Genomic DNA, 18,142 nt, shown 5'->3' on the forward strand with positions numbered 1-18,142 from the left:
TATGTGCTCTGTTATCCTTCTTTATTAATGTTAATTTATATTGCTGTTTGTAGTATAAACAAGACAAATGTGATCTTCGGTGGTTTCCTTACTGAGAGATGGGATCCAATATTCATAGCCCTATATGCTCTTTCCATTTACCCGTGTCCATTTCTATTTGGACGTTATGGGAAGAGCTACGTCTGTTTTGTTGATACTTTTTTTGGTATATTGCAGACAGATGTGACACTGTAGTAAATTACAGGCTAACGCATCAAATAATGATCTCTTTGTGCATAGAGTATTATATTCCTGATAACTGCTTTCAGCAAACTGCCTGAAAAATTTCCACTTGAGGTAAAGACCAATCTAAAAGCCATTTGACAGAGTCTCTGCTAATAACCTATCATAGGGGTTTTGAGGGACATTTTTACCATTTAGGATCCTGAATATAGAAACGGATTTCAATTCTGTCTTTAAATGCAATTGATAAAAACATTCACTGCTGAGCAATACTCAAGAGAATGGCTTATGAAGGTGAACAGAAAATACTGATTTCTAGGGTCACGTCTAGAAACATCTATAGTAAATCCCCCAGTGCTCCTAATATATGACATAGAAAAACCATGGATTATGGAAATATTTCACTGATTATTCTTGAGTCTCATATTTCCATCTGTTTAACTGTCATTTCAAATTGGATGTCCTACTGTTTTCATAGTCATTATCAACTTCTCTAACGGCAAACCTGCCATCCGCCCCACCTGGCTCTCCTGTTCATCTTACCTGTGCGTTGCTAACGTGCCTCGAGCCTCACAGACTGAGAATCACAGAACTGACCATCGAGTTCCCTTGTCTCCACTTGCAGATGAGGGAACTGAGGCCCCAGGAAGGAAAGGAAGGATTCATGACCCACATCTTTTCTGTGGAGAAGCTGGAGCTAAGACTTCATCTCCTAAGTGAAGTCCCAGGTACCCCTTCCTCCACCTCTCGACTTCTGTAGGCTTCCTCCCATGGGGTGTCCTTTGTCTTGTGTCTCTTGGCCACCTCCAGTGGCCTCTAATGGGCCTTTCTCTCGCACATCACTCTTTTCCTTCCTCTTCTTGGCCGTCATTGTCTCCTTTCTAAAATACTAGTTTATCCTGGACTGGGAGTTAGATCTGAACTGTGGTCTTGAACTCCCGGCGTGACCTGAATTTTTGGTATTTAAGTTGACCTGACTATAAAGTACAATTCTTAACTGAAGTCGTATTACCACATGGGAATATTTGGAAACGCGTAGAGATGTTTTGGTTGTCACAGTGACTGGTGAGGTGAGGGCGCTCCTGACATTTAATGGATGTGACCAGGAAAAAAGGTCCTGCAATGGCATGGGACAATTCTATACATTACAGAAGTGCCCTCAAAATGCCAAGTCTTCTCCTCTAAAGCTCATTTTTACACAAAAATCATCATGTTATTCCTCTTAAATTTATTCAGTGGGCTCCTAAGAAAATGCCGACCATGTGATATTCAAAGGTTTACAAAAACGAAAACAAAACCCAAGTGGAAACAGTATTCTGGTCGCACTGAACTATTTGTTGTCTCTCTACTGACCTTTCTCGATCCTACCGCCGCACCTCTGCTCTTGTGGGTGCTCTGTGGGGTTGCCCTTCCTCTTCCTTTGCACCTGGCTAGATTCTACCAATTTCTGTTAGGTCAAGTACCTTACTTTAAAGATTCCTTTCCCTGGCCTCTTTTGAACTTCTGTGGCACTTGTCCTGACATCTCTCTTGGCCCTCAATCATATTCTAATTGTTCTTGTTACTTAACTCTGTGTTTTTTGGCCTGGCTTCAAACATAGAATATAAAATTCTCCCGGGCAGGGATCATGTCTCATACTTCTTTGCATTCCACGGTGCTCATAGCAAGCCATGCCCTTAATCAATGTTTGTGGAGCAAAATCCCATCACAGCAAACACAATTAACATTTCCCACCACCCCCTCCTTCTGTTTTTCTACCAAGATCCTCCAGTCTTCCCATTTCCTAGGCTATGGGCTCTCACAGCAGGAGGAACCAGATATTTATTTTCGTAAACGCTGGGTCTTTGTTTTCTCTGGTATGCTGCCCCTGGATCAGCTACTCTCTGCCTCCCAGTTTCTCTCTCTGTTGCTTTTCTTGATTTCTCCTTGTGTCAGTGCAAAGCCACCAGCAGACAGAGGATGAGCAGAGACGGGTGGGAGGGGCTTAAAAACCTGATCAACTGAGTTGGCGAGGGGATGAATTAGGAAGAATACAGATGGCTGAGGCACACTTATGCCCTTTCACTGTTAGGTGTTACAGTCTTTCTCGGCTGGTGGCAGGTGGTACTTTGTCATTGATGTCGGTATTCAATGTAACTGGGCTTGGACTATTCAATCATATTAAACAAATGTTCCAGAACAGGTATTGCAAGTGGTACTCATGACTTTACTCTTGTTTCAACAGACATGCTTCAATACTTGTATTTTCAGATTAATTTCTTATAAATGTAAGTGATCTCTATCTTAAGGGGGTTCCTCTTACATCGAGTAAACTTTTCGTTTTATTGACAGTGAACCTAACTGCAGTACTCAGCTTCTTGTATCAAATGTCATTACTCTCTATTAACGCTGAAATTGCCTTAATAATATTAAAGAGCTTGGACATTTTAAATAAATTAAATGGCATATTTGAAATTGATGCAGAATTTTGAATTTATCCACTATTATCTCATAAACACTGTATGTTTTTAAGTGTTATGAAAGTGCCACAAGAGAGGGATACAATGCACGTTGAGCTGGGAAGTTGGGGCACTGCTTTTTGTAGTCTGCGAGTGTGTCCGCTGCCGAGTGTCTGCTATATGTGGGTGTCCGGACACCCACACAACCCAAGGGGATGTAGAAGGTTCTTCTCTGCGTACATACATGTACACATATATGCAGAAAGAAAGAACCAACATGTTTCCAGCCATATCCTAAAACAATGCCCAAGATGACCCATGAAAGAAAAATTCATTTTATCGCACTGGCATTAAACCATGAGCGCCCTTGGTTGGAAAGAGTTATGCACGTCAGAGTATACAGAGTATTCCCCTAAAAAAGTAGTAAACTCGTACCGATACAACAACAACAGGCTCTTCCCTTGAGACTTACGTTTGCTATCTGGGGGCTGCCAGGCGGATTGTTGTTCTCCCCATTCCTCCTGAGATGTTCACCCTAGTTCTCCCTGGAATGACCCCCGGGAGTGGTGGGGAGGTGCGCACCCTCACACACACACACACACACACACACACGCATTTCTTCTTGTATCCTGTACCACTTCATTTTTTACCTCACTGTAATCCAACTCTACAAGTCGTTTAATGAGACATGGTTCTCAGTGGCCACCATCTTGTGAGATCCTGGTGGTTTCCTGGATGGTACCAATACTTGGCAAATGTCAGTAAGGGATTTGCTCATAATACTGCCAGGAACTGACTAGAAGTAGAAAAGAGCTATGTTGGGGGTTTTGGTTTGAGAAAGGAGGCCAGGAAAGGGTATGGGATGAAGAGCTAGTAGTTCAGAAAGGCAATGCACATGATGTGTAGGAAGAACGGCCGGTTTCATGATTCCGCAGAGGGTAACCATAGGAAGTGGATAAAGATATAAACAAGGAAAGAGCATGTGGTAGGGTGGGAAGAGAGGATTCATGTCCCCAGTGGATTTCCCCCAGTTTTTAGTCCATGTAAATGGTACTGATGCCTTCTCCAAGATCTATGAAGAGCCAGAAGTTTTATGTCAGACATATCCTGTATGATCTTTTAAGAATTCACGTGCGACTGGAAGGTCTAAGGAACCACAGCTCCGGCCATGGTGTACGGATCTCCTGACCCTGCATTTTCAATTTCCTCTAAGCTAGACAGATTTTTGGTAGTGGCGACTGTCAGGACAAAAGGGAAGGCAGAAGGAAGGAAATCTGAATATGGGCCTAGGGAGTTCGGTGGGTGTCCCTGACTTCTCATTCTTCTAAAGACCAGTGTGGTTACGGCAGAGCCCCTTGAGAAGCAGGCAATCCTAGATCCCAGCCTCTGAAAGAGTTCTGGCCCCACCAGAGGATGGGGCTGTGGAACTGTGAGGGTGGCTGTGGGAGCGAGGGTGTTACCTCTCCCGCGCTGTAGCTCCGGAGTCTTTGGAGGTGCTGTCGATGTGTCAGGTGATTGGGAAGACGGCCGTTCTGAAGAGGGATTCGGGGGTCAATGAAAGTGGTAGCTCGACTGTTGTGGTCCACGAAAAAAGACTGCAGATAGACCAGTAAAAAAAAAAAGCACACTGCATGAGAATAAGCCAGAAGGAAGTCAGTAACGTAAGGCAATGCCACAAGGCTCAGTCTTCATGTTTACTTCTGTCCCTCCTTTTTATCTACTCAAAACTAGACGGAAGACTGGGGCACCGTGCATCCGTTAGCTCAGTAGTTGAATGAAACACCGCCAGTCATCGATAAACACTTTACATTATGGACCTAGAGAGTCATGATCATAACATTTTATTCACCATGGAAAATAAGAGAAATAGAGCCTTTGATATATTAAAATAACACTAGTAATAATTTATGGAGCATTTTATTTTTAAAATAGAGTCTCTTGTTTTGATTATAGAATGAGCACAATCTCACTGAGAAGAAATTCTTAAAAGGATAAAAAAGTAAGAAGAAAACCAAAATTATGGGTAATCACCAAAATATTTTGGTAACTTTCCCCCCCGTTTTTTCTTTTCCTATGCAAACATACAAGGATCTACATATTTTCCCCACATTGGCACCTACAATTTTGTTAGAAGATTTTTTTCACCTATTATTTTATAAGCATTTCCTTAAGTTATTAGACTTTTTTTAACACAGAATTTTAGTAGGTATATGGTATTCGGCTTGAAGGATGCATAATAATTTCGGTATCTTCTGTTATTGGACATTTTAGTTTATTTCTGTTTTGAAAAGAACACTTCAATAGACATTCTTGTCCATAAATCTTTGCAGCATGTCTGATTACATGTTCCGGTATGTGACAAAAGTTATTCTTTAAACCTAAAATTATCTCTGCTCAAAGAAAAGTGGTACCTTTTCAGAAAAAAAAGAAACCCCTTTTGTACTACTAAACAATCTTTCAAATACTGTCTTGAACAAAATGTAATGTTTGGTGAAGGTGACATCCTCTTAAAGACCTCAATCAATGTTCTTTTTAGACACATTTAGATGCCACCTGACAGAAGTAGTTAAAGTCAAATACAGATTTAAAAATTTTTCTTGGGAAAGGTATGAGCTTATAATTCCAAGTATTAGATGTCCTTGTAAACAAGTCTCTTTTATTAAAGAGCTCTATAAAAAGCTATGCAGGAAGTGGTTTCATTATGGAGACCAAAAGATAGCCCCACAGGACATAGGAGATTAACTCCCCTAATTTCATGTGAATCAGTATCTGTGACTTGCAGTAAAATTCCCAGGACAGCATTCCACGCAGATTCAAAAAGGCCTGTATGGGGACACCTGGGGGGCTCAGTCGGTTAAGCGTCTGCCTTTGACTCAGGTCATGGTCTCAGGGTCCTGGGATCAGCCCCTACCCAGGCTTCCTGCTCAGTGGGGAGTCTGCTTCTCCCTCTCCCTCTCCCCTCTGCTTGTGCTCTCTGTCTCTCAAATAAATAAATAAAATCTACCGAAAAAAAAAAAGAAAGAAAAAAAAGAAAGCCTGTATGCCTAACCATTTGGATGGGACTGAAGATGACGGGCCCTGAAAAACTGGGTTAGGTGGTTCGATAGCGACACTAGTGATATTGAAAATATGAGTAAAGAATCTGAAGAAGAAAAAATGTGAGTGGAAAAAAAACATTAATCAACATGTTTATACAACGTGAGATTTTAAACATACAAGTGCAAGCAAAAGTCAGTATTTGAAGGTGTCTTTTTGTTATGCAGGTGTGTGCCTGCAAGTTTAGAAACTTAAGTTAAATGGGTTTCTTATATTTGTGCTTATGGGGCAATTCTTTAGTATAAATTCCTAAAAGTGAGTTAATCACTGGGCTAAAAGTTAGAAAAAGTTTGCTTATTGGTCCAAATTAACGAATTACCTTTCTGAGCACTGTCCAGATTTATCCTCTCGCCCTAAGTTCGTGAACACTTTTCATGGCCTTTACAAATGCTGAGTATTGGAAAGCCCTCTTAGAAATGTTGAACGGACGGGGCGCCTGGGTGGCCAGCGGTTAAGCGTCTGCCTTCGGCTCAGGGCGTGATCCCGGCATTCTGGGATCGAGCCCCACGTCAGGCTCCTCCGCTATGAGCCTGCTTCTTCCTCTCCCACTCCCCCTGCTTGTGTTCCCTCTCTCGCTGGCTGTCTCTATCTCTGTCGAATAAATAAATAAAATCTTTAAAAAAAAAAAAAAGAAATGTTGAACGGTGAATGATGCTGAATTATCGTTTGGCCAAGGGGAAGCCAAACATTTTCTCACCATCTTATTGGTCAGTTTCTTCCTCGGCATATTGTTGGCTTTGTTCCCTTTTTTGTTGTCGATGTTGTTGGGATGTTAAGGTTTTCTTGTTAACTTAGAAATGTGTTTAGTTACTCCTCTGCCTTCAAATAGCTTTTGATTTTTGTTGGCTTTGTTTTCCACTACACAGAATTTTTTATATTCCTCTGTATTCAAATCTCTCAATCATTTCTGACCAGAGGTCAGTTCAATGCTTAATTATATTTTTCTAGCTTTATTTTTGGTGAGTTGTTTCTGAAACTTATTTCAGTATGAATGTGAAGTTGTAATTCAATTATTTTCTCCAAGAGCCTATTTTTCCAAATCATTCATTCCCTATCATTTTTTACATATAAATTCTTAGAAATACCACTGTCTGTTTCAGGAATCTTATTTGTTCCAATGCTCTGTAGGATTTCATTGTTCCAATTATTAATGTCTGTAGGACAAGTTTCCTCTCATTATATATCTTTTCAAGATTTTCTTGAGGATTCATGCCTGCTTATTTTTCCAGGTGAACTGATCTTAATTTTGTTAAGTTCCAAAATAGTTCTATTAGGCTTTTGTTTAAAGTCACCTGAAGACTACAAATGATTTAGAGAGAATTCATTCTTTATAGTAGTCATTGTATCCTTTCCCATTTCTGACCATAAAATGACTGTCTACTTAAGACCTTTTCTCCTCAGTAAAATTTTGTCGTTGTCTTCCTGAAAGACACATATTTTTGGTTAAGGAAGTCTAGAGATATTCAATATTGTCTGTTGCTGTTCTGAGTACTTCTTTTCCTGTAATGTTTGTAACCCGTCATTCCTAGTAGCCAGGAAAGCTATTGTTGGTATATTCAGTTCGTGTCTGCTTATAGTATTAAATCCTTCTATCGAATAAAGGACACTTTTAGGTAAATCTTCTTTGATTTTAACTTGCAAATAATGATGATTTTGTCTCCTTTATAAGGGCCCTTTTGAATTTCCTTTAAGATTGGAGATAACTTCTAGAACAATATTAAAGAAGACGTGGCAGCTACAGCGTTCTTGTTCTTGATTTTGATGGGAAAACTACTAGGGTTCAATTGTGAAATAGGATGTGGTTCACTCTATATTAAAGGAGATTTTATAATGTCATGAAAACATATTTACATCCCTAGTTTACTAAAACTCTGTGTTATTTTTAAAATATAAATGTGTACTTTTTTTATCATGTACTTTCATAGCATTTTTATAGCATTTCTTAAAGTGATCAACTAAAATTTCTCCTATAAACTATTCGTTAATATACAACAGATGATAGATTTACTAGTAGTGAAGGAGCCTTACGTCTTTGGGAGAAAACCTATTTGATTGTGGTGGGTCATTCTTTTAATATAGTGTCTAATTCAACTTCTTTTTTTTTTTCTAGAGAGAGCTTGTGCGTGTGTGTAAGTGAGTGGGGGGAAAAGGGGGCAGAAGGAGAGGGAGAGAGAGAGAGTCTTTTAAGTAGGCTTGATCCTGAGACCATGACCTGAGCCATAATCAAGAGTCAGAGGTTTAACCGACTGAGCCACTCAGACCTGAGCCGAAACCAAGAGTTGGTCATTCAACCAACTGAACCACCCAGGCAACCTTCAGCTTTACTTTTTAATATGAGCTTTTTGGAACTCAGGTGAGTTTTGCCTACAGTTTTTTTTTTTTTAAATCAGATTTCCCTACTTTAACTTGTATTCATCTGTCTGTGTGTGTGTGTGTGTGTGTGTGTGTGTTTAATTTCAAGCAATTTTATCACCCATGTAGGTTCACATATCCACCACGGTCAAGATATTGAATGGTTCTCTCACCACAAGGATTCCTTATGTTGCCCCTTTGTGTCCTACCCACCTCCTTCCCTTATTCCTCCATCCCTCCCACCCCTGATCCCCGCCAATCACTGATTCATTCTCTTTTCTGTAATTTTGTCATTTCCAGAATATTCTATAAATGGAACCACACACTATGTGACCTTTCAGGATTGGTTTTTTTCACTCAGCACAATTCCCTTAAGCTTCATCCAAGTTGTACCAGCAGTTTGTTCTTTCTTTACTGCTGAGTAATCAGTACTCCATGGTGTGAATTTATTGAAATTTGTGCCAGCGATTTTTGCTTTTTGTCTGGTTTCATTAGCAAAGATATGATTGCTTCAAAAAATGAACTATGCTGTTTGTATTTTTTCCTACATTCTGGAATAGATTATAAAGATACCTGGGACCAGGCAAGTAATTCATTGTTGCATTTCCCAACTTATTCCGTTAAGTCCATTCAATTTTTTATATTTCTCAAGTCAGTCTTTAAATCACATATATATACTTTAAAATTGTCCATTTCTTCTAGATTTTCTAACTTTGATTTCAAACTTTTATATAACTATATATGCATTTTCTTTTTAAAATTTCCCTGCATCTCTCATAACTCATTTCTTGATTTTATTTACTATTTTTTAAAAAGATTTTATTTATTTGACAGAGAAAGACACAGCGAGAGAGGGAACACAAGCAGGGGGAGTGGGAGAGGGAGCCCGATGCGGGGCTCGATCCCAGGACCCTGGGATCATGACCTAAGCCAAAGGCAGACGCTTAACGACTGAGCCACCCAGGTGCCCCTATTTACTATTTTCTTTAGATTGATTTACTTTTCTTCTAAAACAAGTGTCACATTTATTTCTTATGTTGTTTTCCAGTTCACACACTTCTGGGTTTTTATTTTCAAATAAATTTTGAAATAAATTTTTGCTTTAATTACTGTTGCTTTTTAACCTTTGCTAAGTTATTAATTTGAAAGCTTATATTTTAATTTTTTTTCTTGTTTGGTAATGAAAACCAATGTGCTAATCCTTTGAGTACAGTCTTTGTATATCACATGTTTATTTAAATATGGGTCACGTGCATTTTCAATAATTTCTCAATGGTTTCTAGGTCTCGAATTTATTTAAAACCCAATAGTCATGAAGAGCATTGTTTTGAATCTCCAATTGGCAAATTGTTTTTCATGGTTGTGTTTAAATACATTCTCATTGTTATGCAACCATCACCACTATTCATCTCCCGAAATTTTTTATCTTCTCAAACTGAAACTCTGTACTCATTAAACACCAACTCCTCATTCCCTCCTTTCCCCAGACCCTGGGAACCTCTATTCTTTCTGTCTCTATGAATTTGATTATTTTTGGGTACCGCATGTGAGATAAAATATTTGTCCTATTGTTTCTGACTTATTTAACTTAGCATGACGTTTTCAAGAGACATCCATGCTGTAGCATGTGTCAGAATTTCACTGCTTTTTAAGGATGCATAATCTTCCATTGTGTGGGTAATACAACATTTTGTTTACCCACTCATGTAACCTCTATTCTTTCCACCCTCATTGAGGTATAATTGACAAATAAAAATTGTATGTAATTAAGGTCTACGTAAGCTCTATTTTTAACAAAAGAATATATTTCCATTAATACAAAATTATATTATTCAAATTCTGACTTATTTTGTCTCTCTATCAAATAGAAATAGAATTCATTTTCTACAATGCATTTATTTCATTTCCTTTTGTATTTCTCTTTTAATTTTCTTTATGTGATATGATGCTATTTGGCTCATAAGATAGATGATTATTGTATTTTTATTTTAGATGTGCCTTTGATTTATATAAAATCTTACTTTGACTGCATTTAATGGTCCTGAATTTGAACTCTCCTTTCTATGATATTAATATACCACCACTGGTTTTCTTGTTACGGTTTCACATTCTATTAATATTTAATCTTTAATTTTTTAAACTCTCTGAATCATTTCTTGGGTATGTCTTTTAATAAGCTGGATCTGCTTGTTACCAAATCTGAAAGTGCTTTCCTTTTGGTACATAAGTTTATCCTAATTCCACCTACCACTATAACTATTATGCTTGGCTGGACTTTTGTTATTTTATTTTTATTATTTCCAATTTCTTTGCTTCCTGGTGGATTTTTGGGATATTTTGCTTTGTAATTTGTATTTTGCTTGATTTTATTTTTGTAGGAATTTGAAACAGAAAAATCTTGCTTTCAATGGCACAAGTAGTTGCCTGATAAGTTGATCAAATAACTATATTTAGCCTTTGTTTTTCAAATTACGCAATTGGACTCCCCTTACACTCAACCAGGAACTTAGCACAACTTTCCTTGCCCTGTTCATTGGCCCTCTTCCCTCCTTCTTGTCTATTTTATTCTAGGCTAGGAATATGATTCAGATAGTTCTTATACAATTATTCCATTTTTCTTATAATATTTTCCCATATTTTATTAAGTCTTTTCCAAAATATTTTAAAGCATTTTAACAGCAATTATTTACATTTATATTCATATATTTGATTGATTTAAATAGCCACCACCATAGTCCTTTTATACTATGATTTCCCCATTATTGATTTCCTGTTTTGCTTCATTTGTGAGCCATCTGGACAATGGCTTTTGGTGTTTTCTTTGGACAGGCAAAAGAGTACAGTGAGCTCTGAAATCCTGCACGTAAGGTTGTTTTTCTAGTATTTTCACACTTGAATGACACCCATTTGTCTGGATATAGAATTTTGGGGCTGTAATATTTTCTCACCAATAACCTGTACTCCTTGTTCTGTGGATTTCTAGAGTTGAGTTTCATGGATGGAAAATTTTAAGCTTGTCTGATTTTTGTTCTTTTTAAGGTAACTTTCATATTATCATGTCTATATATTGTTAAGATTTTAAAAATATCCATTTAAAGACATTCTAGAGTATGTATACATGTAGAATTTTAATTAAATTTACTATAACTCAGTGAATCCAATTAATCTGCCTACTTGAACAATTTATTTTAGAGCACAAAGTTTTATTTTCAATATTTAATAATTTAATTTTTATATTTAGAATTTAATTTTTGCTGTTGTCCCTATTATTCTGGTTTCTTCTTTCGGTACATCTGTAAGTCATTCATCCAACAGAGATTTTAATTGGGCCCTAATTATATGCCAGTAATATTCTAAGCCCTGGGGGTTCCCATCAATGAGCAAAGATCTCTGCTCTCAAAGAGCATGGATTTCTGTTAGGAGAAACAGACAAAACAGTAAACCTAACAAATATATAACTTTCATGGTGGAGCCCATGGGTTGGGGATCTTGGGTGCTTTTGGTATTAAATTGAGTGGTGAGGGTAGGCCTGGCTGAGAAAGTGAAAGTGAGATATGCTCTTTTTGGTTTTTACTTTTTTTTTGTTTTAACCTCATCCCTCACTGTTTGCCAACTGGTTTCTTCTCTCACTTTGGGGGTTGTTTCCATGTTTTCTCTCAGTGATTTCATTGTATATAAGCATCAGTTCTGTTTTATTCCTACGCTATTACATTTTGTTTTCCCTTGTAATCTTAAAACGCTTATTTTCAGCCCACTTTTTCTCTTAAAAAAATTGTAGAAGAGCATGTAATGTGAGACTTATTCTCTAACAAAATTTTCGTTGTACGGTATTAAGGGCACAGTATAGAACAGTGCTGTTGACACAATGCTGGGTAGCAGCTCTCTCGAACTTACTCATCCTGTATAACCGAAACTGCACCCCTTGAGCCCCCCATTTCCTCCTGCCCCCGCCCTGCCAACCACGATTCTGCTCTGTTACTCTGAGCCTATTTCAGATACTTCGCGCAAGGGGAATCATGCAGCGTTTGTCTCTCCGTGACTGGTTAACTTCACCGAGCATCATGTCCTCCAGGTTCATCCGCACTGTAGAAAGTGCCAGAATTTCCTTCATTTAAGGTTGAATACTGTTCCATTATATGTATATACCTCATTTTCTTTTTTTAATAAGTTTTTGAATTCCAGTGAGTTAAGACACAGTGTAATGTTAATTTCAGGTGTACAATATAGTGTTTCGACGCTTTCATACAACACCTGGGGCTCATCGCAAGTTCACTTGACAATCCCCATCTCCTATTTCCCCTGTCCCCCCACTCACTTCCCTTCTAGTAACCATCAGTTTGTTCTCTATAGTTAAGAGTCTATTTCTTGGTTTACCTCTCTCTTTTTCCCCCTTTGCTTCTTCATTTTGTTTCTTAAATTCCACATATGAGTGAAATCATAGGATATTTGTCTTTCTCTGACAGACTTATTTTGCTTAGCATAATACACTCTAGCTCCATCCACATCCTTGCAAATGCCAAGATTTCATTCCTTTTTATGGTTGGTAATATTCCATTGCATACACCTCATCTTCCTTATCCGTTCATCAGTCGACGGACACTTGGGCTGTTTCCGTAATTTGGCTATTGTGGATAATGCTGCTATAAACATCAGGGTGCGTGTATCCCTTTCATTTAGTATTTCTGTGTTCTTTGGGTAAATACCTAGTAGCGCAATAGCTGGATTGTTGGGTAGTTCTATTTTTAACTTCTTGAGGAATCTCCACACTGTTCTCCAGAGTGGCTGTACCAGTTTGCATTCCCGCCAACAGTGCAAGAGGGTTCCCCTTTCTCCACATCCTCACCAATACCTGTTTAACACTAACCTCTTAATGAAAGAAGAGGTTACTGGAAAGACACTGTGCACTTTCATTAAGAGCAGCTCTATTCCCGTACGCTTCTACACGCAAGTTTACAACACATCTTTTTTAAAGTTTTTATTATAATTCCAGTTAGTTAACTTATAGTCTACTAGTTTGGGGGTACAGTATTGTGATTCAGGACTCCCATACCTCACCCAGGGCTCGCTCCTTAATCCCCACCACCTGTTTAACAACCCCCACCTCCCTTCTTATAGACCACGTTTTCTTTACCCATTCATCTGGCAGTGGACATTTAGGTTGTTACCATATTCTGGTTATTGTGAATAACGCTTCAAGGAACATAGGAATGCAGGTATGTCTTTGAGGTTTTGATTTCAATTCCTTTGGATATACACTCAGAAGTGGGATCGCCAGATCGTATGGTAGTTTTGTTTTCTGACATCAGCTTCTTCTCAGCTTTTGTTCTGTTCGTGGCTGCTTCTTGCTCAACAGAAATCATGGGCTCCTAAACCATCTCGTGTATGATAAGCAGGTACCTTTTACATTTTTCTGTTTTCTGAAGAAGATTATATTTTTTTCTCAGATAAAGGTTCTGTTTCCTTCATATAGTAGTACGTCTTCATAGGCTCCTTTTTATTTTGCTGTTGTGTGTTCTTTCCTTAGTAGAGGTTGCCTCCGCCTCATGCTGTCCCCCCCCTGCAGCCCCACCCCCTCTCTGGATAACAAGCCTCCCCCCTCACTCAGGCCTGAAACCCACTTAAGGTCCACATCCAATCTCTACTGAAGTTGGGAGAAGGCTGTGACCTCCTTTCTCAGACTCCCAAGACAACAGATGAGTCAGATGCCATTTGGCCCTTCGCTCCATCCCCCTGAAGCGGTGCAACTCTCAGAGCTGTCCCCCTTTGTGGGGATGATCACGCATTCGAAGACATCAAGCAGCTAGCCCTGGGCCTTCTATTCCTACCACGGTATACACTAAAAACAAAGGCTCGTCTTTGCACGTGTCAATAAAGCAAGAAGCAGATTGGCTAGAGTGAGGAAACTTCTTAGGTGATGTGGCATTCTGGAACCTTCTCTGGCCATCCAGGAAGATGGCTTTTGCATAGAGAGCTATTATCACCCGATTTTTCAGTGAGTGGTGTTCCTAAAGCCCAGGCTCCCGTGTAAAACATTCTTTCCAAGTCAGAGGGGTGAGTCTGTAGGATATAGTCCAAAAATGGTTTTCTCAACCTAGTCCCCCATCATCGATGGGCGTTAGCAATGAGGTATTCTTGTATTTTCCCCAGTTGCCAGTCTGATGTTGTTTGTGTGGATAATTCCCACAGCATTAAGAGGAAGGACAGCAGGTATTACTAATCTGCCGTATTATCACGGATTCCCACATTCACTTATTTACTCTTTACTACTGGCTATAAACTCATCAAGGCAATAATAATTACTGCTGCCTTAGGATGAACAAAGTGGGGCTCCGCGCGGTAAAGGGACTTGCCCACGGTCACGTGTTTAGAATGGGATGGGGTGGTCCTTGAACACGTTCTCCACTATTTTCCCCACTATCCTCCATTGTTCCTCTCTATTCTATGGATTGTGATAACACATTTCTCATTTAAGGCTACCCCCCCCCCCAATTCAGTACCTGGTATGCTTCTTAGGAATTTTGTGTGCCAACCCTGAGTCCGTGTGTGCTCAATTAATAAGGAATTAGACCGTTTTATGTGTGTGTATTTAGTCACAGAGCTGGTCTGCATCCTAACTGAAAGCAGAACTCAAGTCCTCTCATTTCAGATTCAGACTTTCTTCGTTCTTGTATATGATACCATCTCACCAAACGGAATTGGGAGAAAATGTTTTGCCAGAAATCCCTTAGTATACATTTCAAAATGATGAAAATTCTTGGTGCCAGTCTCAGCTACTGCGCTTCTTTGCTAGAGTGATGTTCCCTGGAGGAACAGGGATGACGGCATTGCAGGGGGAGGGGGGGTTCCCTGGCATTCTGCTGGGCCTCCGGCTGTTTGCATCCTGGTGCGAAAGGGGCACGCACTTACGGCATTATAGAGACCTGAGGCTAAGGCAAGGTGTTTGCATTAGCGTGCTATTTGCATAATAAACCACGATGACCCTTTCTGTTCATTGATTCATACTCTTGGCAACTGAGTTAAGTAATAAATGTAAATATGGCCACGACAGACCACTGAGATGAGGCATGTGCACCCCACCTCTGATGAGATTTTCTTTCTGTTCTGGCTCAGGATTTATTTCCCACCCTAACACACAACCCCAAGTCCTCAGAGCATAAATCACTGTCATTCTCCAAGTGGAGGACACATCCGGTAAAAGCGAAGGGCCTCGGGAGCAGATTCTGGCTCTGGAGACTTTTCTACTATACAAAGCACGCCCCTCACCCCAGCCCCTCTTCCAATTCATCAGCTACACAGGAGCTGGTCACACAGACAGATCGAACTCACAGACTGGAGTTAGTGCACAGTCCTTCTCCACACACTTCGGACAGTCCAGGTACCGAGACATGCTAAGGGGTTTGTGGGGAGGAATTTGTGGTTCCCAGGGGACAGTGGTGTCCTATCAGCCCGCTTTGGGGAACTGTGGCACATTCAATGTCACAGAAGATAGGACCTGTGTAATGCAGGTGCCCACTGAGATATGTCTACCGACAAAATATCTGATTTTTTGACCCTAAAAGAGGGAGGGATTCTCTCTACCACAGATCATAAAAAAGATTACACAGAGACAATTCTTTAATAAACTGTGCGGCCTGTCCTGTAAACACATTATGTGCCTGGTGGTGATGAAGAAAGAACACGTTTGCCGTAGCAAACTCAGCTAGGCTTCTAAAGGATCCCGGGGCAAGATCAGTTTGGCTATGGTCACACAAAGGCAAAATGCAAGCCAGGAACATCATAGGGGCTCAATATACCTTGCCCGTTCGCCAGGCTGTTTTAATGAGAACTGAAGGATTATTAGGAAAATCACAACAAGTAATCTAATAATGTCATTCCCACTTAACTAATAATTTCATTCCCTGAGAGTTGGCTGTCTAAGGAGGCAGAACAATAGAAAGGTCATTGAACAGACTCTGGTTTCCATTTCCAAACACGTAGGCAGTAGTTCTCGACCGGGCATGATTTTGCCCTCCAGGGGACATCTAGCAAGATCTCAAGTTGGTGTGGATGTTATTGGCATCAGTGGGCAAGAGGCCAGGGATACACAGGATGGAAACACTTCTGTGAATAGTTACCCCTCTCTTCCTCCTGGTGGCTGATGGCACGTCTCTGAGACACAGACTTTCCTGTCCTCACTCATTGCCCCCCTCACTTTCTCATGGGTCTTCTTCAGATAAAGAGCCCGTTGGATGAAAGGCCACACGTCAGTCCCACTCACCTTTCCCTGCTGGTCTGTTTTGATCTCCCAGCCCCGGGGCAGTTCCAGCCGCGTGTCTGCAAACATGTTGATGAAATTCACCAAGTCGCGGTTGTGCTGGTAGCGCTCGAAATTGCGGGCGTCCCGCCGGACTTTCAGAATCATGTGCTTTAAGCAGGTGCTACTGGTGAAGACTCGGTAGGCACCCTGAGAGGGGGTCAGGGCGGATTGGGATAGGGTATTTTGGGGGGGGAGGTAGGAAAAATATAGACCAAGTACACCTTGAGCGCCTTAACGTAATGTTAAGCTGATTGCTAACGCAGTGATTTATCGTGAGCATCGAGAGGGAAGTCTCAGAAGGGCAGATCTTGCTCAGAAATTATATATGCACTGTAAACACACATGGATCTCTTTGATCTGTACAGGTATTTCCTCAGCCTTGGATACCGTCACACTCTGGGTGCATCGCAAAGGCTCCTCTTCCCCTCCTCCCCAGTTGGCGCTAGGCTGGGGTCTCTTGAGTCTCCCTCTGTTACTGGGAACATTGCTCCTCTCTCTTCTCCCCCTTTCCTTCTCTGCCTGCACCAGTCCTCCCTTGCTCCACTTATGTGTCTGTAACAAGGAGGATTGATTTAGGGTCCCCGGGGATTTAAGGCTGGACTTCAGAGGTCTGTCACCAACTTTTGTGTGTGGAGGGGTTGGAGATGAGAGGAAAGGAAAATGTTTCAGGAGTTTCCAATTGTGCCAAATGATGATTTTACGGTACCAGGGCTGGTACGCATGTGGTGAAAGCAAACACTGCTTGCGGCCAGAGCAGGCTGGCGCGGTGGCTCTTCCTGGCCAGGGCCACCTGGTGCCCAGTGCTTGAGGGCATCAACATCTGGCATCCTTGTCCCCCTTCGTGACTCACCCCTGCACCAGTGGGCAGCCGCTCTGGGTCTAATAATGGATGTCCCCGAGGCTTCTCAAATATAAACTGCTAAACACTGGTCTCCTCCCCAGCCACAGCCTCTGTCACCAAATCAAATAATTGCACCTGCTAATGCAGACACCCCTCCCTCAGGTGCCCAAAGCGGAAGGGACTCAGACTCTCTTGAGTCCTCACCCTTGCCTGCCTCCATCACAGTAGTCCCCCTTTCCATACTGCCAGCCCCTTCCTTACGGTGGGCCTCGATCGTCTCTCACTTGTGAACTTGGGTCAGCCCCTAGCCCGGTAGCCCCTCAGTCTTTGCGCTTCTAACGGAGAAGACGTTTAATCAACCACCGGAGCCTGTAACGCAAATGCCTAGGGCTGCTCCTGGGGCTGCTCCTGGGGCTGCCGCCTTCTGAAGTACAGCTGGGCTCCTTTTCTTGACTTACCCCGAGTTTGGCTACTTTTTCTCCAGCCCCTCTTCCCACCTTTGCCTGTCATCCCATCCCACCCTCAGAGACCCAACCCCAAGCCCCTTCACAGCTGTGTCCTTTCTCCCTCTCCAGGAGCTTCTGCCCACCCACTTCCCGGTCAATCCAGCAGCCTCCTCCTCGGGGATGCTCCCCTATGCTGCATGTCCTGTGTTTGCAGAGCATTCCGTTCCTCCCTGAGGTGGGGCCCTGTCCCGTCCCGTCAGAGTGGTCTTTGTATATGTCTGTGGCTCCATAAATTGGGGAGCTCGTGCTGTTCAGGCGTCACGCTGTCTCTGTGATGCCAGCACCTAGATCCGCATCTGTCTACCGATAATGTTTGTCAAATGAATTAATAAATATAGTGATAGCAAGTCATCGCTTTCTTAAAAATACAAAAAAAAAAAACCCTATACAT

General features: G+C 41.0%; 1 protein-coding gene across 1 annotated transcript in view; it reads right to left on the minus strand.

Annotated features, from left to right (window-relative positions):
* HECW1 (HECT, C2 and WW domain containing E3 ubiquitin protein ligase 1) overlaps nt 1–18,142 on the minus strand; it is a 436,937-nt gene that overhangs the window by 63,969 nt on the left and 354,826 nt on the right. Inside the window, exons 14-15 of the mRNA XM_026502740.4 lie at nt 16,366–16,551; nt 4,121–4,255 (exon numbers count right to left, since the gene is read on the minus strand). Of these exons, the coding sequence (XP_026358525.3) occupies nt 4,121–4,255; nt 16,366–16,551 (321 nt within the window). The remainder of the gene's footprint in view (nt 1–4,120; nt 4,256–16,365; nt 16,552–18,142) is intronic.

Source organism: Ursus arctos, unplaced genomic scaffold, assembly GCF_023065955.2.
Source record: "Ursus arctos isolate Adak ecotype North America unplaced genomic scaffold, UrsArc2.0 scaffold_3, whole genome shotgun sequence".
Classification (NCBI taxonomy): domain Eukaryota; kingdom Metazoa; phylum Chordata; class Mammalia; order Carnivora; family Ursidae; genus Ursus; species Ursus arctos.